Below are 27,523 nucleotides of genomic sequence, written 5' to 3' on the forward strand. Positions count from 1 at the left end.
AGTTTCATATATCACAGAAAAATACTTATTTGTGCTTATAGTAGTAGAGAGTGAACCTTAAGCATTCCTTGCTGTTATCAGTGAAGAACAAAACACATACAACTATTTAGAATATATGGGCAGAACAGCGCCTGAAAGAGAAAAGCAACCCGACCGCTGCCCTGGTATCATCAACAATGCTGTACATCAATTCTCTTGCCAGAAGTTGCTCCTTTATATTAGGTTTATGTATGGCCTCAGGATCACCAATTGTGGCCACGTCCTTTTTGCTCTGTCATGGAAAACAGCGGGAACAAAAATATCATTCCTTAATAACCCTCCCTAGAGTTTAAAATAGGAACAATTCCTGAAGGTGACCAACGACTTGAAGGTTCACGTTTGTGAGAAGTGCTAGAAGACCTACATCTCACTGAAATTCCCAAGGGCTTATGTCACTTCTGATAAGGGAAAGTGAACACTTAGATTACTTGGCTGTGTTTGAAACCTCTACCCATCATAGAAAAGGAAAACAAAGACCCCACCGCCTATGTACAGACAAGCACAAAACAGGGGGTAGGATTACACCTTTTAGTGATGTACATCACATCAGAGGAGCATGATGTGGCTGCAAAGAGGCTGGCCAGTCTTCCAGCTGAGCTGGTTCATTTCGACATCACATATCCCAGGGTTTTTTCACTATAAATACTAAACTTTTACATAATGCCAGTGATCTCTTGAAAGGGCATTTTCTTACCATGGGAAAAATATTCAGAATTACATATGGGCTAAGGAGCACAGCAGCCTTCTCCTGTCTCTGCCTCCTTGCCTCACTAACAGGCATTTGCTTTAGTCTACGTTTGCTGCCGTAGATGCCGTTACACACAGGCTGACAAAGGGCCGGCAGAGGAACACGCACAGGACCTGCCACGCTCGGGCTCTGCGCTAACACTCGTCCCACTGCAGGAGCAAGGCTGAACTGGTTGTCATATTTAAATTGTAATTTCTAGCACATATATTGAAGAACGGCTCCAGACTGCACAGCAACCTACATGATTTAGTGAGAGAAGCAGTGAGCATCTACCCAGAGATGGTAAGCTTTTGCCCTTCACCACTCGGTTCTTTATTCTTTTCAACATTTTAATGCTTCCTAAAATACATTGGGGAGGCGCTATGGCAACAAGCACTCATAACAAAGTGACTTCCTCTTCCCTTGCCCTGAGAAACAGCCATTTTCCTCCCCGTGACAAAGCTACCAGCTAAGTTAGGCAAAGGGCAACTTCCAGGAGGCTGATGAAATCAAAGACATGGGCTCAGCCTTCATGCGCCTGTGACTCACCCCAGCTCACAGCAGAGATGAGCCCGGACCAGGCGCTCTCCCAGGGCCCAGGTCTCATGGCATTAGCCCTCTTCCGTTCTGAAAGCCGCGGAGCATAACTGCTGCACTTGCCTTGATGAAAAGCTGAAATCCAAAACCCCTCCTCCTCCTCCTCCTCCATGCCCACTGCAGTCACCCCCAGCTCATCACGAGGCAGACACCTTCCCCTCTTGCAGGTACCTTCTCTCCTGGCTGTCTCAGTCTCTGCCTGGGCACCTGCAGAGCTGGGAAGCCCCTGCATCTCCAGCTCGTTTTAATGGCGAGATCTGCAGCAGCTGGGACTGCCGCCACAGCAGGGACCATGGTGCCACGCTGCCTCCAGGCCCTGACGGGCCCTGCTCCCCAAGCACCTGCAAGGCGCCTGGAGTCGGCCAATAAAGCTCAGCATCCTACGAATTACAGCAACGCTACAGATGCGGTGATTGGTAATGTCCATCAGGCACAAATATACTAACTGAAGGCAGTGAAAGAAAAATAAGAACCTCTCCCAAAAGGGACTCCTAACATCTGAACACATTTAGCAGCATAACTTCAATGAGCGCAGAAAGACTTGCACAGAGGGGAAGGATTAACCCATGATGTTTGCAAAGACGTAGAGACACCAAATCACATGCCACAGCAGAGAAACGAGACAAACTCAGGAGCGATAAATGGGCCCTTGCTGGATGTTACTGAAATGGCTGCTCAGCATCCTGGTCAGAGTATTAAATAGGCAGTCTTATCTTGTTAACGGGGTACTTGTGGAAATCCTGTGTAATACATCTAGTAGAATGATAAAGCTCCACTATGCTGAATGCTGAACTCTCCTGACTTGCTTTGACCAGAGCCCTGGGTTTTGCGCCAGCCTGCTGCAACGGCATACCTCGGCAAACATCTGTCGGAGCTAAATAAAGTCGAGTCATGGCAGAAGGATTGAGGAAGGGCAGGGTGAAAGCAGCAGGAGACACAATGAAATGCAAAATTAAGTAAGAAAAGAAACATGGCAAGCCTATTCCAGATGGCAGGAAACGATAGAGAGGAGACTATTGCAACGCTGTAAAACTTGCCTTATTCTCAATCCTGCATATTCAATATATTAGAAATATCCCCCCAAGGTAAACTGCAGTATTTGCTTACGTAAAATCTACAGCCAAACTTCCATGGCCCTCCCCTCCTGAGTCAAAGCATTTTTATCTACAGCATGGAACACGCTAGCTAACAATATAAGGTTTTCTTGCTCAAATCCTAAGACATATTCCATAGGCTTTGTCTGTAATTGTGCCATTTGCTTACTGCAGTACATTGCATCTCTGGAAATGCACTTGAACATTATGTGGCGGGATACAAAGGGGGCTTTGTGCATCGGGGCTCCTCCCGCGGGCTACAAGCCACGAGCTCGGGGCGGGAGCAGAGGGCCCTACCAGAACCCCGTATCCTGGCCCCATGGTTCACACCAGCCCCCAGGCCACATTCAAAATGCTTGCTGTGCTTTTAATTGTGTCATTCACTACTTGCAAAAAAGTCATTGTAGTAATCTCCATAAAAGATGAAGTCAGCCCAGCCAGAAGAAAGATATATGATGTATCCCCCAAAGACAACTTTGGGAATTTCAGAGATCTAGGATAGAAAAGGGGTCTCCAAATTCAAGACAGTGTTTGACCAAGTATCTCAAAGCAACTCTTTGTTACTGTTATTATTTTAGACATGTTTAGCCTTCCCTTCCCCTCCCCTCCTTGTTTCCCTGTATTCCTCTCTGTTGAATTTATTTGCTTCAGCGTCTTCCTAAACATTTTTGTTCTCTGGATGCTCACTAACAGCTCCCTCTGTATGTGATGCTTACTTTTTGAGCTGTAACCAGGCCATGCAGACTCTCGACGCTGGCTCCAGCTCCTGCTCGGGTGAGAAGGTCCTAGTTCAGGAAAACACTGTTGACACTGGTGGACCTTAAGGATACAATTAAAGAGCCAGGGACACTGCTAGGAGGAGGGCTTCAAGGAACTGCAAGGGGAAGCCAGCCAGGCAGAGTTACAAAACCTCGCTGGCAGCAGGCAGACAGGTTAGCAAGCAGTGCTCCATTTAAGGCAAGCACCTGGTGGAATAAGATAGGCAGGAACCAAGGATGAGAAGAAACACAGACCTGTTTTGTTTTGTTTTGCTTCCCTGTAAACACAGATGCAGGCTGTCTCCACCAACTGGCAAAATTCATTTCCCACTGAAAGAAAAATCAGGGATGCAGCCCAGCCCAGCCCAGCCCTCTCCTTACTCTGAAGGCATCCATGGCCTGTTTCTTGATCAGAGGCTGCCAGACACTGAAGCCGGGCTCCTCCCTGCAAAGTAAACCACAGCCCACCTGCCCTCTCACTGAGGGTCAGCTGCTGTGCGTTGCCTCCACATCATCATCCTTGCTGCTGCCTCATCGGCTGCATTTCTCACCTGGGAAATCCCCGAGCCCAGAGAAGGCCTGCTGTTCAGGGATGAGCTGGGGAACCAACCCTCTCTTTATGTGGCTGCTTTGGCATAAGAAGGCACCTTCTCTGCTTCGCTTCTGCGGGCGCTGTGAGCGCCAGGCAGAACGTGTGTATTCTGACTCATACACACAGTGTTAACACCTTTCACCCAAACAATGGCATTAGGTGTCATATTTAATATTTTCACCATATAATCACTAAAACATTTCCATGTGTTATTAAATATCCCCACATGCTAATCCGAACTGCCTGCAGAGGATTATTTCTGAAAGGTATTGCAGGTTACAACATTCAAAACACACAGCATGAAACAAAATCCAACTTAGTTATTAAATGTGGGTTTCTAATTCACAAACAAGTGCTGTCATGGTAGTGTACTAATTAGTGCTACGGGTAATTAAACTTGCATGCTTATTTTGCCTGTACAAGATTTCTGTTGCAAACATCAGCCTTCATAGCACAACCAAAAAATTAGGCAGTTATGGGAGAAGGATAGAAACACACCTTAAATGACTGAGCATGATTATATAACCATGTTATTTCCCTTATTTTGAGACAGAGCACAACACTTCTGCACTATGGGATAACTTCACAGCAATCAGAAAAGCAGCACCCTTGTTCCTGGAGGTTGCAGAGCAGGGCCTGCTTAGTTCCCCCAAAGGCAGCCCACTCACTGAAGAGATTTATTAGCGTTTGCTTTTCTCTAGGTTTGTTGGAAAATGCATGACATCACGTCACTCACTCACTGTGCTTTGTTCAGCATTTGCGCTCTACAAGATCACGCAGAGTTGCTAACCCGCCTGCGCTGCCCCGTGGTGTTTCACTGCCACCGCGGCAGGACAAGCCGTCCCTTGTTCCGGGCTGCCGCTGGCCCCGGCGGTGGCTCGCCCGCGTGCCGCCAGTGCGCTCCGCTGGGACACCGCCATGCACAAGCACACTAAAAATCAGGAAGTACGTGGAAATTTCACCTAGGGAAAAATCTATCCTTCCTTGCAGGTGCAGAGGGAACGAACTGCAGAGATACGTGGGTTCGACTGCAGGTGTTTGGCAGGGGAGGAAGAGAGAGGGTTGGAGGAGAGCTATGCACGGGCTGGGCCTGGGAGCTAAGGTGGTTGCTATTGTGTAGACCGTTAAACCTCCCACTGCTTACTACCCTGGCAGACATCCCGAGTTAATTATCCATTTACAGTTCACAGATAAGCTTTTGTCCTAAATCCAGATGACTATCAGCACGCTATATACCCTCTGCTGAATGTCACCGAACTTGTCTTCTTAATGATCATGGTTTTTCGCTTTTATAATACATAAACCACCAAAAGGAAGCCACGCTTCTCAGCCAGACAAAGAATATTCCCACCGCCAAGTGTGTGCACCCCTGCAGCAAACGCAAGCCGATCGCCCAGGTGATCTAGCCAGACCACAGTTTCCAGTACATTTTCATTCTTGAAAATACATGAATGCAAAAAACAAAGATCAGTTTCACTACCCAAGTAAATAATCTGGGCTAAGACTAAATCAACTAATGCGCTTTGAAAACTATCTGTACTTGTATTCTAAATACATCCCAGTCAGTTCTACCTGAGCCTCTTTATGTTTGGTTTTGCTGAATATTTGAGTGAATGCATTTAGTTCTCATGAGCAATAAATGCTCTGAAGACCTAACTTTAAGTTCACTTATTTATTTTTTTTTAACATTTGCTCAAAGTAAATTCTAGGTTGCACAATTAGTTTGCAGCAATGCAAATTGCACATTGGAAATCCATTTTGCTGGTGCTTTACTATGGCAGTTATATTCAGGAAATAGAAACTATTGCATGAATTGGGAAACCAACCAATAAAATAAACTGCAGATTTTCACAATTACCTGTCTAAACATTTTGCACACCAATAAGAATAAGAATTCGCTAACATAATCTGTGACTAGTATTAATGAATAAATACATTTTTGTGATACATCCACAGGCAGCTCAACAACGGGCAGTTACATAAGCACCAGAATTAAAGAAAAGGGATTTCCTATGGACATCACTGAAGCCCAAAAAGGGGATAATTCTGGTGCAGCTTCCCATCAGTGACTGTCCTCTAGCCACTCACCTACTTTCAAGGGACATCTACCAAATCACTTGTTTTCAAGTTGTTGTCAAGTGCCGACAAATTTGGTTGAACTCACAGAACAAGCTCAGAGAGTATTAAGTAGCTAACAGATGCAGAATGAGTAAGCCTGGTTTCCATAAAAAAGAAAAAAATTTATAAGGATCTAAGATCTTGCAAAGGAGATTCCAGGACTGTCTCTAGATTTTTCCTTGAGCAGAATTTGTGTGGCAACTGGATCAGTTCCTCTGTCTTCTAATGAGGTCCAGATCTTCTTTCCTTCAGTATGAATCTATGTACTTGATGTAATCTCTGAAATCTTATGGGCAAACTGCCTTTGATGTCAGCTGAGTAGGAAACAGGATGGTGCACAAACAACAACACTAAAGGGTCATGAGAATTATAATGACAACCTCACTAAGCATTTAAGGGAAGAGAGGAAGAGGTTTTATGGTTCATCTCTACTGAACAGTTTCATTTGCATCAAGAAGCTCTTTGGTAAATCTGCTTTACAGAGAGATGGCACATGCTCCTCCTTAAACATGGGACGATCAGCTTGAATGACAAATGCTGGAAATGCTAAGGGTAACTCCTAGGGCAAACCATTACCGTGGAAAATAATTTCCTGATCCTGGCAAAGTCTAATTAAGCCAGTGTCAGTGACATGATTGGTATGGTAAGCCTTTCCTCAATGTTATGGGATTTCAGATGTTTACAGCATATGGACCAGTAGGTTCACAAGAAAATCTCTCAATACATTCATTCAAGAGGAAGAAACGCTTCCAGAGCTCCCAAAGGGACTTACTCTCATACTGCTCCCTGTAGCGCCTGTCCCTTCTTTAGAACAAATGAAACTCCTTTTAGGTTAAAAGGAAGGAATCACAGCCAGGAATTTATAAAACGGAGGGGTCAAAGGTTTCTGTCCAAAGCTATATTTAAAGTACCCAAACAAGCAACACAATTTTCAAAACCTCTGTGCACCTCATGGCTTGAGGAAATGGATAGCGTTGCTACGCTTAGACAGAGATGTACTGGGGGACAGGCAGAACTTGTGGGCCTGCTCCTTAACCCCAGCTGGTGCAGCTGGTACTCCTGTGTTCAATAAAATGCACATCTCCTTCTCCCCCTGCCTGGATTTCCTGGAAATACATCGGAGTTTCTGCACAGTGCGTAGACTGAGTGATCATTTCTGCACTTCACACTACAAACTGAGCCTTGTGGTAGTTTGATGACACATTTCTGCAACTGCCCTACTCAGCTTTAGAGATGCGATAAATGTTCCGCATCAGGAACTGACTCAGACAGGAGAGCAGAAAATATTGTCATCTCTAGGTGATGTCATCATCACCTAGTGTCACCAAAAAAACAAGAGAGTTATCTGAAGCCTGTCTGCACATGACACATAACATCCAAATTGCATTTCTAGCACTCATTCCATTTAGGCATTCAAAAGTATTTGCTTTTCAGGTGTCAAATGATACATTGAATCCATTTTCAATGTATATTGCTTCTTACCAGTGGCTGGATGGTTCTGAGGATGCAAGGATCAGATTCTCAAATAATACACAAGGGTATCACAGTTCTTATCCTAGAGCAATAATGTTGCTTGGTTGGGCTTCAGAATACAGCTTTCTAGTTTATATTAGCTTCCCATGTGGAGTAAGTTTGGGAATCTGTGAATTGCTATGGGGTAGCTCATCCTATCTCAGTCAAAATAATCCTGGTTTTAAGTATCTGTAGGGCTGGTATTCACACTTCAGGATGCTTATTGTAAAGATGATGAGAAGCCGTAACACTGTCATGAAAGTGAGAGATGCCAGCACAGTGGCTAAGGAGAAGGAGACGTGGACCAGACATAAGTTTTCTACTGATGACCTGGATATGGTGCAAACAAGGGTAATAAACAAGAAGAAAGGGAGAGAAAAGCAGAACAGGGCTTCATAAATGTCTTCTGTTTATTAGGAACCATATAAATGCTGCATTTGTGCTAGCATATGTGTTAAACACATAGGAGACACAATGACTCATAGAGTTTACAGCAGTATAAGGCAGTGAAACACTGCACATTCACAGATGAGAAAGGAAGGTTGGCTTAGCTTGTCAGGCCCTGTTTCAGGGAGCAGGATTATCTGCTGGATAAATCTCCTTCACAGAAGTGGCAATAAAAGTTCCTGGCTGCAGGAGAACTGATAGTGGTGCCAAAGGAAAAAAAAAAATCTCATCCAGTCAGGCAAATCTCCCACTGCTGCCAAGAAATGCACAGCAGACCAGGAGTCAAGGAAGCCCTGGCAGGAACAGCCAAAATGGGGCACCAGGACACTGCTCAGGGGCAACGGGATCAGGGCAAGGGACCCACACGCAGACTGTCACAGCTGACTAAGCCTATCCCCTGCCGCGGTCCCACACTGCGTGCAGTCCCTCGCCTGCACCAAGCACTGCTTCCCAGGGGAGACGGAGGGGCTTGGTGCTGCAGCTGCTCTGGCAATCCTGTCTATGCCCAAGGGCGAGGGAATCAGCAGGTAAGACACAGCTTTGTTCATTTTAGTTTTTACACAGAACTGAGGGAGCTGACTTACACTTTTCCTTACACAGAGGAACATGTGGATGGTGGATAGGCCACCATATTGGTATAGTGAGCTCGGTATAAATGCATAACGACAGGAATAAAAGGAAGGTTCACCACGCAGAGGCCGGTTTGTAACAAGGATGAGATCTGTGCTGATAAACACTTTAACACGGGACACTCAAACTCACTGTGTTCCTGCCATGGCCTGGGTGGAGCTCCTCAGGTGGGACCCTTTGCAAGCTCTCTGCTGGGTTTGGGTTTTGTGACACTGGCGCCACAAGCTCTGGATCAGAGGTGGCCAGGGCTCTCCCACGCCGGGAGCAAACCTTGCAGGGGTGGGCTCTCACGGACTGTTGAGATGGGTCCAGTTTTGCCAGAATCCTCTTTCCCAGCCACATGGGCATTTTGGGTTACAGTTCATTTCTTCAAAGGCGCTGGTTAGGGAAAACAAACAAATATACAGGCCACTTGAGACTACAAGAAAACAGTTACTTTTACTAGACATCTCAAAACTCGTAGGTAGATACAGACACACCAACAACCACCCACGTGCATTCGGTCACTTTTTCAGCAATCTCACCTCAGCTCTAACATCAGAGGGCCCTGAACAATCCAGCTCAGTCTCTCTGCTGCGTTCGCAGCAGCAAATGGATTTCCCTCTCCTCTGTCCTGTTTCCTCTACTGGTACTACACTTATGCTACTTAAAAGGTAAAAAAAAACAACAAAAAAGGCCACTCAGAGATGCTTCTCTGTATTGTAACTTGCAGCTGCTTTGCTAAGCAATCCTCTGATCAGCCTCATCACGTGCTTACCCCTCTTCAGTCTCCAATGTACTTCACCTTTATGTCCAGGCTCAGATGAAAATTGATGGTTTGTCATGGAAAGCAGCCATTTTCTTCTCCATGCATGCTCCAGTGCGATGCACAGCTATCAAAATTTAACCACCTCACTACGCTACACACAAGATGTTTTTTGTTCCCTGCAGGGTCAAGAAAAAACAGACAAGGAAGATAAACTCTCTATCCCAAATTTAGTTTGCAGTCTGACACACACACACACAGAGTGCCCAGTAACAAGCATTATATGTATATTGTACCCAAATATCAAACCTTTTCATAATGATTTTATAAATATAAAATGCCATTTTTTGAGAACTGACCAGTCCTACTAGACCCAATATATCACAGATCTGACATTATACCATCTGCTTCAGACAGCTCAATATTTTGCAATGGTATTGGCACCTGCAGGTCACTGCTGGCTTGCAAGCATGAACGTGAATAAATGTTACACAACATCTGTTGAATAAACTCTTCTAGATCAATTCACTCATCTAAGAGCTTCCTGATGACGTCTTTTGGTATTTTCTGTGGTTTTGAATGATAAGAAACTTAGCAAAGGTGGCAACATGCAATAGTTGTACCTTGCAAAAAGCACACGTAAATGAAAGACTAGAAATTATAAATGGATAACTGATACAAGACAAAAGCCAATACTGAAATGAGCTAAACAGATCTCAAAAGAATGACTCTGTGGGACCAGATCCAGTGGAAGTGATTAGTCTCAACACATAGCCTCTAGCTTCATCACCTTCTGCTTTTTAACTGGCAAAATCTGACCTAAATCTCAGGCTCCTGTTACAGAGCCTGAAAACAGAGTAATCTATCATATTTATATTTTACCCTCCCATGCCTGATATACTTTAACCTGAACATATTCCATCCTCCTTTTCTCTGGTGAGCATTATTCAACCTGCTGTTACATTTTTTAAAAAGTTACTTTCTGTTTTTTTGACCTGATTCCAGGCAAACATACACCAGATGGAGACCTGGCTTTCATCATTTTAAGTTTTATGATTTTTTTATGGCAGGAAAGCTACATTTCCCAAAATTCTTAAGTTTTTACATCAGCAGTTAAAAGGCCTTTCACTGGTGCAGTTGCTGATTTGTTATGATTGGATGTCTCAGAAGCACTGGCCACCACCTATTATCCACTTGCTTGGAAGTTTATTCATAGCATGTCACAGCCCTGCAGCTTTGCTCTCATTGAATCACGCTCCTGTAACGTACGATGGAGAGCAACCTTGTGAAAATCAGAAAGCAGAAGGGTAAAAGGAGGATGAAAAAGGAAATTAAAAGAAAAAGCAGAGTGTTTACTTGCTGGTCCCCAGCCCAGCGGTCTGATGGTGGCAGACAGGCATGCCTGTACTGGGAGCCAAACCCCGGCACCCTCGTGCCTGAATGGTGGAGCTCGGGCCCAGGAGGGGGGAGACCTGCCTGGGGCATTTAGTGACGCTGATCACTGTGCCGTCTTTTAGGACTCCCTGCTGATCCCTATTGCATGAAACAGCACTGCCATGGCTGAAAGAAACCAGGGAAATGGCCCCATACAGCCTCAGGTAGGACATTTCTTTGGTCACAGCTGTTTCAGAGACCGCATGGAAAAGCAAACCCCACTAGCATGGTGGCTGCAGCTCTCTCCTGTGATCTCCCCGGTCCCTGGGGTCTGACAGCTGAAGCGAAAACTGAACTCCTTGATTCAGTTTGCTGCTTGCAATGACGTGCTCCACTCCTGCCTTTGGGGTTTCGAGGCTGGAAAGGGTAATGCCTGTAAATGTATAAGCACTGTGCCAGTAAGAGGCACCGGGATGCCGGCAGCGATGCTACCCGCGTGTGCAGAGATCAGGAGAGCTGTGCTGTAGAGAGAGAAGCCAGAGGTGTCCACATGCCTGTAAGTGCTTATAGTCCACAAGTCTCTATAGATTTGTCCAGAAAAGTCAGACAAGTCCTGCTCGCTTTGCTCTACAGCCAGTCCTATCTGGAGTGTCTAGAAAGGGTAATAAAGGGAAAAAGGAAAAAATATTGTAGTATAAAAAATAAGTCTCACATTTCAAAACATATCTTTCTGCTTACTAAATACTGTGGTGAAGTGGTATGTGAGAAATAACCATCGAGGAAGTTACTGAGGAAAAGAAGAATCATGGCTGGATTCTAAAATAAAAGCATGGGAACAACACATTTTCTGGGCAAGCAGCAACGGTTTCACTGAGCCTTCCTCCTCACTTTTTCTCCTCTTAGAAGAAAGGGGGGAAATTAAAAAAAAAAAAAAATCAAGCCTTCCCCTACAACCAGCCTAGGTGCTTAGAAATGCACAGGCATAACGTGCACACAGAGAGGCTGCGATTATGTGGACAGCCTCACCAAGAGTCCTCCCAAGAAATCAGTTAAACACAGAACCAGCCATGTGTATACGCTATTGCTGTTGCACATGTCTAACATCTGGGCTATTATTTCATGCTGTTTTATAGAAAAGGACAAAGTACTGAACAACAGCAGTGCTTCCTTTTGTTTCTCAGCTTTTATCACTTTCCAGAAAGACACAGCATTATACCACCACACCTCACACAGCCCAGTCAGAGCCCTGTTAAGACTCTCCACTGCCCTCCTCTCACCTTGTCATGCCAGCGATACACACCCTGGTCACACCAGTCTGCTGCTGCAGCAGTAAACAAATGCAAGCATGTTTTTATATCTATATTGTACTCCCTTTCCCACAGCAACCATGATAGCAGAAACCGATATAGCAGAGTACAGAGAACATGGTCGTTTTTGTGTGTCCCTTCCATCAAAGTACAAAATGGTTCTCAAATGGTTTTTCCTTCAGATTTTGTTTTCCCACTCATTCATTTATCTCTGCCATGCCAATGCCTACTGCTGTTTTGTCTGCAATCATTAATTACAACAGCACCTCTCCAGCACTCGCTCTTGGCACCAAGGAAGGACAACATAGTACTCAACAAGTCAGAGGTCTATGACTGCCCACAGAAGCCATCAAATTATTCTGGAAATCAGATGGGACATTTTCCAAAAGCAGTTTCATGACGTTTCCAATGTGTTTGGATTCAGCTGAGCTAGAAAGATGGCACAAACAGCATCCTGTGTACTGCTCCAGCATCTCTGCTTCCCGTCCCCGGCAGTGCGGGACGCATGGGCACGGAGCGCTGCTGTCGCTGTAGGCTGTGGTGCTCCCAGGACTCCTGACCAGCTTGCAGGGAAAGGGCAATGTTATTTTATCAGGACCAGTCGCTAATCCTTGAACACCACCAGTCTTACTTTGCCAACACAGCCAGCAGCACATAAAACAGCCAAAAGCAGGCAACGACCCACCTTGCCGACACTGAACCTGAGTTCAGCAGGTCCCACAGCTCTGGCTTGCCCAGGGGACCAGGCAGGAGATCCTTACTCACGCCTTGGCACTCCCTCCCGCCTCAGGGACCAACCGCCCGTTGCTCCCTTCGTTCAGTGAGAAGGATTCGGTATGGACTTCAAGGCGAAACCCCTTTTCAACAGACATAGCCTTACAACTTCTGCAGAATACAGAATCGGAACATCACAAAGCAGCGCACCCAAAGTCACGCTATCAGCACTGCCGCTCCTGTGAGTATATGACTGCCAGTAAATTGCGTACAGATCCTGGCTGGCAAAGATGCCGGAGGAATGGAGGCACAGCAGAGTCTGTAGGCGTTTTTGCAACTCCGTTCCTATGAGCAGTTTTCTCTTTGGAAGGGCTTTGAGCCTGCATATGTGTTAGTGCAGACAGGTGTTCATTCCAGTATAAGCTGTTGTAAAAGTTTTCTTTGGTAACTACTTCAAAGAGATGTTAAAAAAAAAGTCTCATCTTGGTGTCTTCATATAACTGAAATGATAAATACCACAAGACCCACCTCAGATTCTGTGACGGGATACACAAACCTCTGCAGAGCTGCAGCGCAAACTCAAGACCTATGGCTTCATACGGTAATTTCCACCACCCCAGTGGTACCACGCGTAGAAGTAAGTGTTTGTGAAATCTGTGACTGTTGCTGACTTCCAGACACCATGTATAAAGATAAATGGCTTCTTATTTTTTTTGATATTCAAGCTTTTCCTCTGCCCTTTGCAAAAGTATTGTCACATTTAAGCCACTAGAGTCTTAAAAAAAGTCTTCAACAACCGGAGACTCTTTGGTGGTGATGATATGAATTTAAGCAATTGCTTGCGAGGAACAGACATAGTGATTTGTCAAAAATAAAATGAGCTAAAGGGATCCCGAAAATGCGTGTGTATTTCTGATATTAGCTCTTCATTAGGCTTACCGGCAGCCTTGGAGAAAGAGCAATGTACAAACATTTAATGGAGAGCCTTGCTCAACAGGAAGAAACCTTTTCATTTCCTCCCTTTCTTCCCACCTTCTACCAGTTCTGCATTATTGTTAACCTGACATCAACAAAATTTGGGAACAAGCGATAATGGGTCAATCTCAACGCTGAACAGAAGATATAACTGCCCAGCTACCATGCGAGACCTGGAGTCTCACAGAAAATCAGCCTCGCGAGAGGTACAAAACCAGAGATGCAGCTGCGCCCTTGCTCGGCAGAGACAGCATCCAAGAACAAAGGAGCCCCACTGCACCTCGTACAGCAAACGGAGCATCACTGTCACAGCACTAATCTCCTGCCTCATGCACGCAAGCATGAGGCATCGCTAGGCCTGCTCATCCGCAAAAGAGCTACAGGCCATGGACTTTATGGCTGTGTCCCCACTTGTTCCCTTGGCCCTTGCACAGCCCCCTGGGAAGGGAAGGGGGAGGCACTGGCCGGGACGACACGTGGTGGCTCTCCAGAGCCCCTCTCAAACCACAGAACCGCTAAGGAGCAACCACAAGAAAGCAGCAGTAAAGGCAAATACTGCGTTAAAATACAGGACTGTGAAGACAGGTACCGCAGGAACCCAACCAACCAGAGATGTCTGCTATTTTCATTGCTTCCTTTTTATCTTTGCTTCTTTGGGGTTTTTTGGACAGGGAACTCTTCATGGAGACAAAATAAAATGAAATTAGTTCTTTTCATCTTCTAGTTACCATATAGGAACTGAGATGGGAAAAGGGACTGCATGGCCTTCACCTTTTCCGTTCTCATGAACGGCTTCCTGAGATGTTGGAAAATAACTTCACTGAAGTCCATAGCATGCCAGTGTTTTACACTTTTTATGGGTCTGACTCACTGGATCTAAAGCAGAAGTGTACGAAAATAGAAGAAATTATTGAGCAAACTCACGCACCAAAAGTGCTGATTAAATGTCTGCTACCATAAAACTGCACATTTAACTCATCACATTATGGGGAATAGTAAACTAATTTTTCTCGATTAAAATTTCTCATTTCTCCCACTCATAAGATTCCTGCTTCAGACTGCATGTGTATATTAATTTTGCGTGTTGCAAACTTCCGCTATCATTTGTTTTATAAGGATGTGATATTGCAGTAGCCTCCTAATTCATAGAGCAGTTTTTACACCATCTATAAAAATCTTGCCATAGCTCTTTTTTTCTTTTTTTGGCTAAATATTAGCTGATTTTGAAGCAAGTCTGGCATCTGTATAAGGACTTTGTTATATTCAATTTAAAGTTCCTGTTATTGTAAAACTCATTTCATTTCACAAAGCAATTTAGAACTTCTTAATCCTGTAATTTAAAGCAGGGAGCTCTTTTGGGAGGGGCAGAATGGGGTGGATTCCATTTAAAATTCTTCTGCTGCTATGCATTTTTTGCTAAACAAAACTCTAAATTATGTATTAAGAAAACACTAAATATTAAAAAACCATGCCAAAACCCAGACTGAATTATATGAGTAGATGGAAAAATAGTGACATAACACTGGGAAAAAATTCTCACCTCAGTCTACAGACAAATGCCTGCAGCTGAGAGCACAGCAAATACACAGTCAAATAAAATTAGAGAGGAAGGCAGGACATATGTTTATTAAATGCTTTCGGTAATCTCAGTTTCAAAATTCAACTCATTTGGTGAGGACAAGCCAACAGTTGCAGGATGCTCAGCAGAGGTGAATTTAAGATTGACTGTATACTTACAAAAATTTCACTTTTTCACTTGTTCAGAAAATGAATACATCATAAATAACAATAATGAGCATATAGCCAGGTAAATATATTATCATTACAAGAAAGAGTTGATGGTATTTCGGCCGGTAGCTTTCCGTAGGTCTTTCTGTACTACTCATCTAATGACTGACATTTATTTCTTACAAAAGAGACCCTTCACCACTGTGGCCTGCAGGGAGGCTATTTGGTACTGTTATTTCACATAGAAGCACTTAATATTTGCAATGCTAAGCTAAAGCAAAAGACTGTTCTTTTAGGCAGTCAGCATTAAAGACACCAGCTACCCTCTGCTCGTCGCGCGCCGGAGACAGCGACTCTCTCCTAGGACGGTATGCAAGATGGGGCATTTTTTGACTTCCCATCAGCTGCTTCAGAGAACAGCCCGGGCATGAGGCGAAGGCACGAGGTGAAGGTGCCAGGCCTCCCGGAGCCCTTGCTTCGAGGGAAGCAGCTCACGGCCATGCGCAGACGACAGGCCCCAGGGCGAGCAGTGCCGGGCGTCTGCCCCCACAGCCCTTGGCCGCCATGTCATGGCTGCGCCACCACAGCCTTGGGGGGAAGGCCGCACGCGCCATGTAAGGCCTGCTCTGATTGGCTGCCCTGCTCCGGCGGGCTTGGAAAGGAGCCAGAGCAGCCAATCGGAGGCGGCGGCTGTCCTGCAGGGTCTCTCCTCGGGCCGCTGGGCCTTGGCGATGGGGACGACGCCACTGGGATCCACGAAACGCGCCAGCGCCTGCCGTCCCCTCCGTCCTCGGCTTGGGGCAGCCCCCCCCACGGCAAGGCCAGCACGGGCTGTGGACGGCGCGGGACATGGGGGCAGAGAGGAACGGTAGGAGAAAGGCCTGGCGAGGGGCTGCTGGGGCCGGGGCGCAGCCACCATGGCGCCAGCCTCCCTCTTCATGCCCTGTACCGAGAGCTTTCCCTGGCGCTGAGGTAAGGACTGAGGACTTGCATCTAAACTTAGCCCTTTCCTAACTCCACTGACAATAACAACGCGGCCTTTTCCTCAGATTGGGAGAGCTGCAGGTTTTCTGCTCTGAATCTACAACTAACGCTGGGGCTTGCCAGGCAGGTCCAGTTAGCAACCCCCCCTCCCCAGCAGAAAGCTTGAGAACTCAAAAAAAAAAATCAGTTATACAAATATTTTCCTGGAATTATGTTTTCTTTTTCATATGGGAGGGGAGAAAAAAAAAGGGAATTCCCACACTCAACTTTTTTTTAATTTGGAAATGTGAAAACATTTCCTATAGACATTCTCAGCAAAACAGACACTGTGCCAAAATGATTTGGCTCCGTTCAGCCTGAAACCACGCCCTCCCATGCTGGTGTGGTGCCCGGGCCCTGCCGTGCTCCTGCGGGTCCCAGCTTCTGGAGAAACCGGAGGGACTGAGGCCCCACAGAGACCAGCAGGACACGTCAGCAAAGAGCAGATAGGGAGCACAGAGCTAGAGCAGCAGCCCTGGCCTGAAGGAGACATGTTACAGGACAACCTACAGCACGTTTGTTACATGACCCGATGGCAGAACGGGCAGATGCTGCTCCCCAGCAAAGCATTCTGACGTGTATGAAACCAAAGTTTTACTCAACACCAAAAATATTTGAGTTTCTGCCACAGATGTTGACTTCCTCCTTCGCCCCCTCAAACTCCACAACTTTCCAACCTGGAAAAAAAGCTTCTTTGGAAGCCCTTCTGTTTTTAACCAACTCTGTCTCAGAGAAAATGTTCCTCTGTGCTGAAGACAGGACTTTCACAGGAAATAGTTTAGAGAACATGTTCCAACAAAGGTAAGTCCACCACAGACTAACCGCTTTCAGATCTGAATTCAGATGCATTTATTTTAGCTCAGAAAGTTGTCACACACACTGAACCCAGTGACCTCTATAAAACTGCCTGAGCTCTATCTTTCATCAGTTGAGAATAATAATAAAAAGCAAGTTATTTTCATTTGTACCTCTAAATAATTCAGAGGCAGCAGAGTGCTGGACGAGGCTTGACGGGCAGGAAGGTGATTTCAACAGTGTGTTCCCTAGTACTTAACTAAACCTGTCACACTCTATTAAAATCCACACAGGAACTCCAGCTGTATAGCTATATACCAGAAGTGTATTACCTCCCTTTTTGTGTCACTTGCAGCAGCTCCGGCTTTACAACGCTTTTCTAATCTCTGTCTTTAACAGTTTCCTGCCTATTAAATTCTCTCCTCTAGCACCAGCGTTAGCGCTGAGCCGCTCCCGACCGCCGGGAGCAGCACCTGCGGCCAGCCGGGGCGGGAGGCTCCGCGCCGCCCCGCCGCCCGCGGACGGCTGCGCGCTGCGGCCGCGCCGGGCCGGGCCGGGCCTCCGAGCGCGAGCCCGCGGGGAGCGGTCGGGCGGGGTCCCGCGCTCCCGCCGCGGGGGATTGGCGCGCGCGGGCCCCGCCGCCAGCCAATGGGACGCGCCCTTTCATTTGCTGGCGGCGGCGCGCGCGGGCAGAGCGCGGGGGCGCGCGGGCGGCGCCCCCGGCCGCGCTCGCCGCTAACCTGCTCGGCCCAGGATGTGGCTTCGCGGTGACGTCAGGCCCAGATGTTTTCCCAGGCCCCGCCCCCGCAGGGCTCTGGGCGACTCCGAGGAGCAATAACGGGGAAAGCTTATTCTACTGTCACAATGCGAGGGAAGGGCTAGAGACACTGCTTTTTTACTTTATTGCCTTCCAGAAAACCAGCATTAACTCCTACTCCAAGCAACAAGCTGCCAGCGCTAGGATCTGCTCTTCGTTTTTTCTCTTTCATTGGACTTCCAAAGCTTTTTTTGATTTGGGGACAAGCTGGGTGTGATCGTCACGAACAAAGTGCATTTTTCATAGCTGCTCAGTCATCCCTTACTTCTACAAAGAGATCCTAAGAAACAGGAGAGGAAAAAGTCTGCTTACATTATCTTTTTTAAAAGAGAGCAGTGCTTTTTTTTTTTTTTTTTTTGGATTTCTTTTTAAACTCATGAAAAATGGCAACAGCAGCATATGTGGATCATTTTGCAGCCGAGTGCCTTGTTTCTATGTCCAGTCGTGCTATTATCCATAGCCCCAAAGGGGAGTCCGATTCCCAACCTGATGCAGCAATGCCGCCTTCGTCAAACGGAGACGATAAGCGCGAAGTCCGAGAGTCCGGGAAAGACAATGGATCATCATTATTTGTGGTAGCTAGCATTTTGGCAGATCTGAACCAGCATGTCCGAAACTCACCTGCTCTTCGGACGGAAAAGCCAGAGACCTTTGATATCACAGAACAAATACACATTTCTATTGCTCCTAAGGAGTTTGGGGAAGAAAGTGTGTCCTCGGCTGGTAAGCGTGGAGAAGGAAAAGCAGCCACACCTACTACCCTGGCTGCAGTAACCGAGCCAAGCCCCAGACAAAAGAACAAACGCGGGAGAAGCTGGACTGACCCCGGATCACCCCAGAAAAAGCACAAATGCCACTATGTGGGGTGTGAAAAAGTTTATGGCAAATCTTCCCATCTTAAAGCTCATCTAAGGACCCACACAGGTTAGTTACAATCCAGCCAAAGATTTATTTGTTACAGCTTGGTAATTAAAATGAATGTTAAAAAAAAAACATACAAAAACAAACTGGTATTTGGCCACTGTTATGGTCTCATCTCTCAAAACACAAGCTCAGGAAAACCAAACGAAATTAAAAAAAAAACCCTCTGGGAATAATCCCCTACTGGGCATAGATTCAAAGCTAATGTTTCTCTTTTTATTGCTTAAAGTCATAGGGAATGGAGTGTGGGTCATCTGCGTGGATCCTACCCAGCCGTAATTGTTAGCTGCTAGCCGTCTTGTTTAGTGCATCTTCTACTTCCCTTTTGAATGCCTCTTAGCCTCCCCCCATTCACTTTTCCTTACTCTGCACTGCTGTCACTACCTTTATATGAGCTTATTACTTCTAACAGCAGCAGTACTCTTAGTATTTTAAAATTAAATGTTCTAGAGGCACCTGAATGAGCGTGTTTCTGTTTCTTTCTTTAGCAGACATTTGCGTGAAGCTAGAGTGGGCAGGAAGGCAGTTGAGAGAGACTGAACATGAGTCACAGGGAGACATTTATTGTAAGTGTAGAGGGAGAGGGACATGAGCAGACTCAGAAAGGCTTTTGGCAGCTGGGTAAAACAGACTTCAGAAACACATTTGCAAACGCTAAGTTGCTCTGATCAGTGTTACATGTTCACTTCTTGGTGAACTCTTATCTGACCACTTTTGTGTTGCTATTGCAATTTGTGCGACACACACATAGAAAAAACAGAAGTCTTGCAAGTTCTGTCAAAGTTATGCACACTCGTATTAGTAGGACCATCTTGAAACAGGCCCCATGACTTGCCAGCCCTCACGCCTCTGTGCGGTGGTGCAGAACAGGACAGCTTTCAGCCACAGAAGTAACACCAAGAAAGCTGGAGACTGATCTCCACTGGAAGCACTGGTCATAGTGCTTACTGCAAGGCCGCACAGAGACTGGGGGAGGTTGGCGTGGGCTGTTCAACCGAGTAATTTCGGACAACAAGTTATTTTACTAAAATCTGTAGTCTGTTTGCTTAGAAAGAGAATTAAGAAAAGGACACCCAAAACTGTACGTGACAAATGACTCCTGAACAGGTCTAGCTCAGAGCTGGCAGCCTCACCCATGCCCATGATAGCGCTTTAGTGCACCCAGCTTTTCCCGCTGCCTCCCTGAGATAAAGCAAGAGCCCCCTCTGAACTGAGGGTATGTTTTGCTCTCTGTGGGATAAAAGAGAGTCCCATCAATTTTGAGCATATGGATGAACAACTCCCTGCATCACACAGCCAAGGGAACAGCATGTTCCTGGCACCCCGGGCAGCTTGCCCTGCTTTGCACTGTGCAACCGTTTTTGCTTCCTTGGGGTTGACGCAGGAAAGGTGCTTCCACTTGGCTCGGAGGGAGTACTCTCCTCTCATTTTCAGCTTCTTTCTCTGGTCTTTCACTTCTGGTCGTTGCTGTTCTCTTCAAAGTGCAAGATAAACTTGGCAACGTCTCTGGGCTCACAAACCAACTGGAGACCAAGAAGGGGAACTCCTCTCCCTGATAAAGCGAGGAGGGCTGGGCCATGCCCGCCCTGCAGGGAGAGGAGAGGACAGGGCGGTGAGGAGTGTCGCTTGCTCGCTGGGGCTGCCGGCTGCGCAGAGTCATTCGGGGACGCTGGCTTGCCTCCAGGTTCTCTGTGCAGAGTGCTTTTTTTCCTTTTTTCTTAACCCTTTCCTGTATTTTTTCCAGGTCTGTAAGGCTCAGTATCTTATTGCTGCGCCTAATGGCACTGAGCGAGTAGGAGAGCATATGTGAGAGCTAGAGGAAAAGCAGAGAAGGGACTCGTTTTGCCCTGGGAGTGGCAGGACCCTCGGGGACTAGAGCTTCTTTGTTTTCTTGCGTCTTCAGTGTCTGTGTGGGAAGCTTTAAACAGGGCTGCCAAGTTTCCCTCCTTGTTGGCAACAGGTCTGTCTCTGTTTGGATTCAGTTTTAAACAGACTTAATGCCTCTTGCTTCTCTCCGAGTGCTTTGTAAGGTGTTCCCACTTAAAAAAGAAATGCAAATTGTTATAGGCTTGAAAAAGAATTTTAAACCACACTAGGAGTTAAACTAACAGAACAAGCAATGACTTCCACGATTGGCAAGTGTTTTTACAAAGCGCATAATGGGTTCTCCTGGTTTAGAGCAAGGGTCTTGGGTCTCCTGCTTTCCAGCGGTCATGGTATTTGCAGATACCACGTATGCACCAGTCTACCCACCTGTCGAACCGGGTAACAGCTGCCCGCCTCACCAGGTGGTGCTGAAAGTAGCCCAAGTGCTTTAAACAGTTTTCCCAGTAAGTCCCAAACCTGATTACTAAGAAACGATCCAAAAATTCTGCTATGGTGTGAAACTTCTTCCACATGCTGTATGACTAGACCTGCTGCTATTCAGGGGCAAGTAGAAAGCTAAGAACAGCACTTCAGGCTAGAGGATACCCATGATAGTGCTAGAGATATATTTGTGTAGTGCAGTTTATGACCTGCTTGAGAAGCTTGCTTGTCCTTGTCCGCTGCTGCAGTACTCAGCAGCATGCTTCTTCATGCTTGGAGGAAGGGCAGACTAAATGGTTGAGGTTATGGTGTGACTAGGAGATACAGAGGCTTTCAAGTACTGCTGGGTCAAATCCAGCCCACATTGGTAGGAACTGAAAGCTGGTACTATCTTCTGGCTGTTTGATGCCCCATGTGAAATCCCTTCTAGTGGTTTTAGCCAGTTTTCAGGGCACAGAGGTCCAGGCAAGGACACCAGTGCAGAGGATGTTAATTATCGTATTTCAAGCAGAAGGAACAAGATGGAACGGGCAGGGAGGCAGCATCTGCCTTATGTCCTTAGGCGTCGCTCAGAGTACAGCGTTTCAGAATGAAGTTCTCCGCTGGAGCCACGAGCGATCCATGGTTTCTCGTATGTTATACACTAGCAGTGAAGCTGTCTCAGCCTTGTGACTGCTTCATCTTTATTAGCTTGACAAACCATAGAGCCTGGCAGAAAACATTAGTCACTAAAATCTTTGCAATTCTCTCCACCAGCCTTCAAACTCTTCCCCTCCCCCTAGGTTTCTCCTCATATTTATATTCTCCACCCCACCCTCTCATTGGATATCCTGGAGTTTAACGTGATCATCAGCCACAAAGCCCTTGAAGTCTTAATGTTTGCCAGAAGGTTATATTTAGTGTCAGTGGGTAGATTTCAAGTCCAAATGTTTTTCCACAGAGATTCCTGTGGACCTCAGAAGCTGTGCTGTGATCCACAGATGCAGCACTCTTGTTTGTCCCAAGTTACAGTGATCCCATTGATGCAGAAATCTTGCCGGCTGCATCCCAGTTTTAAAAAACCCCTCCACTCCTGAAAAAGATCCCTAAACTTTCAGATTCCTTTCAGTTTCTTGACTGCAGAAAATCAGACAAAGCACTTACATAACTAAGTTCTCCTTCCCCTCAAGCAGATTTTCAGTACAGGCTCACTGAAAAGGCTTGGAAACTCTCTGGAGTCACTGGAAACCAGTTTGTCTCCTTTGATGTACCAGTGCGAGGAGAGAGTCAGTGCAGAGCCTAATAGCTGTCTAGCAGCCAGAGCCTCATACGTATCGATGAGGAAAGCATAGTCCAAGACCACTATGTTTTGAGAGGTTGCAGAGAGCCGCAACTCATCGCATCCAAGCATGCAGAGAAAAACAGACTGGACTTTGGGCAGGGATCCCAAAAATCCTGTGTATTGCAGCTCCTGAAATCACTGTGACCACTCAAGCTTTTTGCTATCACGTTAGTATACCATCATGCATGCAGAGAAAGCACAAAATAGAAATCCATTTAAGTACAGTAAAATTTCCTTTTGAACCTACTCCTCCTACTCTGTAAGCACCACACCATGACCCAATAGCAGCCTTTCAGTCTTCAGAACTGAATGTGTTTGCAGAAATTAGCATAAGATAAGGAGATGTGGCCACTAGGCTCAGTTGGGAGTATTGATGTGATAAAGAGAGTCTTACAGTGGAACATAAACCTGTGGGCCAGCTATGTATAAATTAAGCCAGCTTAACCTCACAGCAGTCCTACACTGACTGATTGATCGGAGCCACTAAGTCAGATAACAAATGAAGAAGGATATGCTTTAGTATCTGTTGTTTTAGTCTAATCATTATTCATCAAACATTAGCTGAATTGGAATAGGTAGAAAAGATTACTTGACTCATTTCTAGTCACTCAGTTGATTTCATTGAACCTCTGAACACTTTTCAGGGCAACAGTAATGAACGAATATAAAAGTCAACTTTTAATTTGTGGACTGTTTCTTCTTAAGTATTATATCTCGTTTTCCCTAAGTAGATTTCTTCTAATGACTTTGCAACTAGGCTATGTAAAGATAGAGAAATTAATTATCCATTTGGTATTTGAAGCAAATTTCTGAGAAATAAAGCAATCAGACCTCACTTTGAAAAGTGTGGCAACAGCTTAATGGTTAGGCTGTACGAACTGGAATGATATTTGACCTGTGTTTAGGCTGGAGAAAAAGAATACTTTAGATGAAGTATGGATAAGGTGTTTTAACAGAGTGATTTTCACTTTCAGTTCTAGCAAGTCTATTTTACTTTGACTACATTAATTCAGAGTACAGGGGGAAGCATGACTTCTTTGAAGTCAGCTGAATTAAGATGCCACCTATGCGCATATGGACAAACTGATTAACTGGGGTAAGGAGAAGCAAGCTCACATGTCAGTGAAAAAATATTTTAGATTTTAGCATCTCAAAATTATCAGAAACTCAGCTAAAGTTTAGCTAAAAGCCACGGACTAGAGGCTTAGCTGAGGTTTCCTTTAGCTTGCCTGTAGACACACAGCGACTGCAAAAGCACACACATGCGTGGCAGGGGCAGGGAAGAGCCAAACCTTTGCAAGCAAATGCTGCAATAGTAGAAGTTTGATCTAATGCCTCCTGTGCCACCCAGGAGAGCAGGGGAACGCAGGCTGCAGACTGCCCACACGCAGAGCAGGGCGAAACAGGTGGGAGCCACTGATCCAGTCCATGCTCTGAGCTGCCAGCTGGGCTGCTCTGGACACCAGGACCAAAGACAAAGCTGCCCATCTGCAGAACAGGAGGCCAGAGGAAACCGGAAAGTCCACGACCTGTGGCCAGTGGCAGCTTCCCAGAAGAAGGAGCACATAGTAGTCAGAGTGACTCTAGCCCTCTGCATATTGCTGGCTTCCCCCCGATCTCAGTTCGGTTCTAGGCTGGCCCTACTGCTGTTGGCTTCTTGTGTCGGAAGGCAGAAACCGCTGGCTGGCTCCACGCACTTAATCCACTGCCAATAGCGTACACCCAGATTATCAAAAAGCTCCAAGGCGCTTCTAGGTCGCTGTGCCCTGTAGTGCTCTTTTACTGCTTTCTACCTCCCCGCCTTGCCAAGCATGCCAAAGCCTTTCCTCTAATGTCCTTCTCTGAGACAAGCTCAAATGGTAGCTCCAGGACAGCTTCCAGTACCTGCCTGAAGAAACAGTTTAAGCTAGCTTCAGTCATTGTCAGTCTTTCTCAGGGTTAGTTAGCAGCCTCTTCCTGTAGCCTTCTGAAAACTGATATCCTTAAATATCATTTAGTAAGCTTATGTTTTGAAAAGCAGTACAAAGTTGTAAAGCACTGTTTATATTTGTTATATATGCTCTAAGTCTTTTAACATAAAGCCTCTGAAATAAGCACAGGGTATAAATTTCTTAGAAAAGTAACAGGGCTTTAAAACTTACATTTTCAAACGAAGCTGAAGTCAGGAACCAGGAAAGGCAAAACTACTACTCACTCCCTCTACCTAGCTGGTTTAGGATTGAATAATAGGTTTCAGTCAACTCAGCTGCAGAAGAGTTAGGATTAAATTGATTGCATGGAGTATCTAATTGGCTGACAGTGGTATTAACCACACACTTCAGCAGTATTAGCTACTAAAGGGAACTACATCTCCTGATCCTTACACAGGTTTTCTTTGAGAGGCTTTCCTTCCCTCTTCCCCCAGTATTTACTGAGATATTAATTGTGTAAAAGTCTCTGTGGCCTGAAACCTGGCCTGTTGTCTGAGACATGTGTGTTTTGGATAGCATAGAAGAAGCATAAGCATGAATTTGCACTTGTCTGGTTACCAAAACCCAATGTATATAAAGCACATGCTTAATAAAATCCAACACATTTAACAATGCATTTCTCTATTTTGCAATGAGAGCTAAGATACGCCAAAGTTCATGGAACTGAAAAACACTTTGTCCTGCCATTACTACTCTGCATCTCTTTGAGATCTGATTTTACTAAGAATTTGTTCTTCTTAGCCCAGTCCATCTTCTGGATGTTACTGCCGTATAACCACATGGTTTGAAATACAGGAGAAGACATATGAAGGAACATATCAAAAGCAAATAATTCTAGCATATAGAAAACATAATAGAAATTTGTTAGGAATACTGGAGTTATGGTTAAGTTTGCTATTTAAGAGCAAAACTCATTTGTAAATTTTTAAAAATTCTCTCTAAAAAGATGGTGGAAGTCAGTGACTGTTTTACCTCACTTAAGAACAAAACAAAAATTGAGCAAGAATTTCAGGAATCTGGCCCATAAGAGAAGGTTTCTGTACCAGCCTTTTTGTAGAAATAAAGCTTCTGATTGATTAGCAGTTAACAGAGTTTAAGTATTGTAGCTAATAAGCCTTTAAAGGAAAGCTGCACTTCTCATTGTCATAAGCATGATGGAGAGAGGACCTGCTATGAAGAAACTATATTGTCTTTCTTCCTCTTCACCCCCCTCTTGGAAGGAGTTGTAACCAGCATAGCTAAAGATTCTCTCTCCGTGATTTTTCCCCACTCTTCTTCCCTTGGCTTTGCTGAATAAGGAGGGAGAAGGAAGATGACAATCTGTTTAAAAGAGAAACAAGCGTTGCTTTGTATCTGAGGGGACACACACGGTTGGGTTATGTTGCATCGAAATATACTCAGTATAACAGGAAAGAAAATCTACAGACACAAAATGAATCAACTTATGACTTCCACAGTTCTTTGTAAATTATATTTCGCTGTGACCGAGACAGTTATTGAGTCTTGGTCTAGCAGTGAGTTGCCAACCTGTGTAATCTGTGATCTTACTTTGGGAGAGCAGCAGACTGCGCAGTGGAGGATAATTAACACAAATATCCCAGCTACGGTGTGGCCATCCCAGCCAACACCACCCACAGACTACAGAGATCAGGGACTGCTAAAAGGCAGGGGACAAACCCTCTGTGTAATGGATTAACATGCAGAAACGCCACAGATTTCTCTTTCCACAGACCATCTTCCTTTTAACACGGAGGTGGCACTCGGGTCCAACGTAGTAAGACATTAATACAATACTACAACTTTACAAAAGTAGCTTTTCAAAGAAGTTATTAATCCTTAGATAATGGTATCCATCACTCTGCCAAATCCCTTTCAATGATAGGGGATTGCTGTCTCCTCGTCTCTGCTCTCTGCTTCATATCACTTTCCTGGCACCATTAGCTAATGAAAATCACCAAGTACTGCAGCGTGACCGGGGGCTTTGTCAACTAGGCAGCTGGAAGTGGTGAGGGCAGATCACCTTTCTGTTGCTTTCCTCACCTCAGACACCTGTAGTTGGCCTTTTCCTTCTCAGTAGTAAGACCTATGTCTTACGTATAGTGCAGAGTAAACCAGAAAAAACTCTTTTAATGAATAGGACTTTTGCATTAGAAATTAAGCATAGCTGTAAGGAAAAAGCATCCTGAATGACTTGTAGAGGTTTGCAGTAGTACATGCATCGTTCCTTCTGTGCAGGACACTGCAAAGCGTTTGTGGATAAATAAACCTTTTGCCAAGCAAGTTCATTACAAAATAGACTCATACTCAGATTTCATCTGAAAAGAAGGCACCTTTAACCATTTAAAACTCAAGTACTGCACTGTGTTATTGTCTGGCTGAACATGGTTAAGGCACGTCCAAGAGCAGAAACCTGGAACTGGTTTATATTCAACATGTGGTTTCTAGTTCTGTTTTATAACTTAAGCATGTTACAACTCCCCCTCCCAGCTTCCAGTCTTGGATCAGCTGTTTGGAAGTCAGTGCTGACGGAGCCAAAAATACTCTGTCGTTCAAATGCAGGACAACCTTTGAAGGGTCCTTTGTGTAGTATATCGATAGGTAAACTGTTTGCCTTTGTTACCCACTTGGCTTTTATTAGGTAGATTCACATGGGCAGTGAGATCGTTATCTTGCTGTGTATAGTTTAACAATAGTTAGACAATGTAGGTTATAAGTGCAGGCACTGATCTCAGACACACATATCCTGTACACTTCAGGTCTTGCAGACTCAGCAGATTTTTACAGCCCCTCCACTTGGGTTAAAAGAAAAGTTTTTAAAAGTTCAGAGTGCCACCTTTGTAGCTACTGGTGGAAAAATGACCTCAGAAGCTTTTTTTGCAGCCCTAACATAGAAAGCATTTACTAACCAGGAACTTGGCACAAGTCAAATGGTATTAAAGTGAGCATGTCCTGAAATGACCTCTGGTGCAAGGGAGAGATTTTCTGTAATCAGTTACAGCATTTTTGTAATGC

At 45.3% G+C, this 27,523-nt stretch overlaps 1 protein-coding gene across 1 annotated transcript in view; it reads left to right on the forward strand.

Moving 5' to 3' along the window:
* Positions 1–17,853: 17,853 nt before the first annotated feature.
* KLF13 (KLF transcription factor 13) overlaps positions 17,854–27,523 on the forward strand; it is a 38,730-nt gene continuing 29,060 nt past the window's right edge. Inside the window, exon 1 of the mRNA XM_026113480.2 lies at positions 17,854–18,916. Coding sequence (XP_025969265.1) covers positions 18,376–18,916 — 541 coding nt within the window. The 5' untranslated portion in view covers positions 17,854–18,375. The remainder of the gene's footprint in view (positions 18,917–27,523) is intronic.

This window comes from Dromaius novaehollandiae, chromosome 10, assembly GCF_036370855.1.
Source record: "Dromaius novaehollandiae isolate bDroNov1 chromosome 10, bDroNov1.hap1, whole genome shotgun sequence".
Classification (NCBI taxonomy): domain Eukaryota; kingdom Metazoa; phylum Chordata; class Aves; order Casuariiformes; family Dromaiidae; genus Dromaius; species Dromaius novaehollandiae.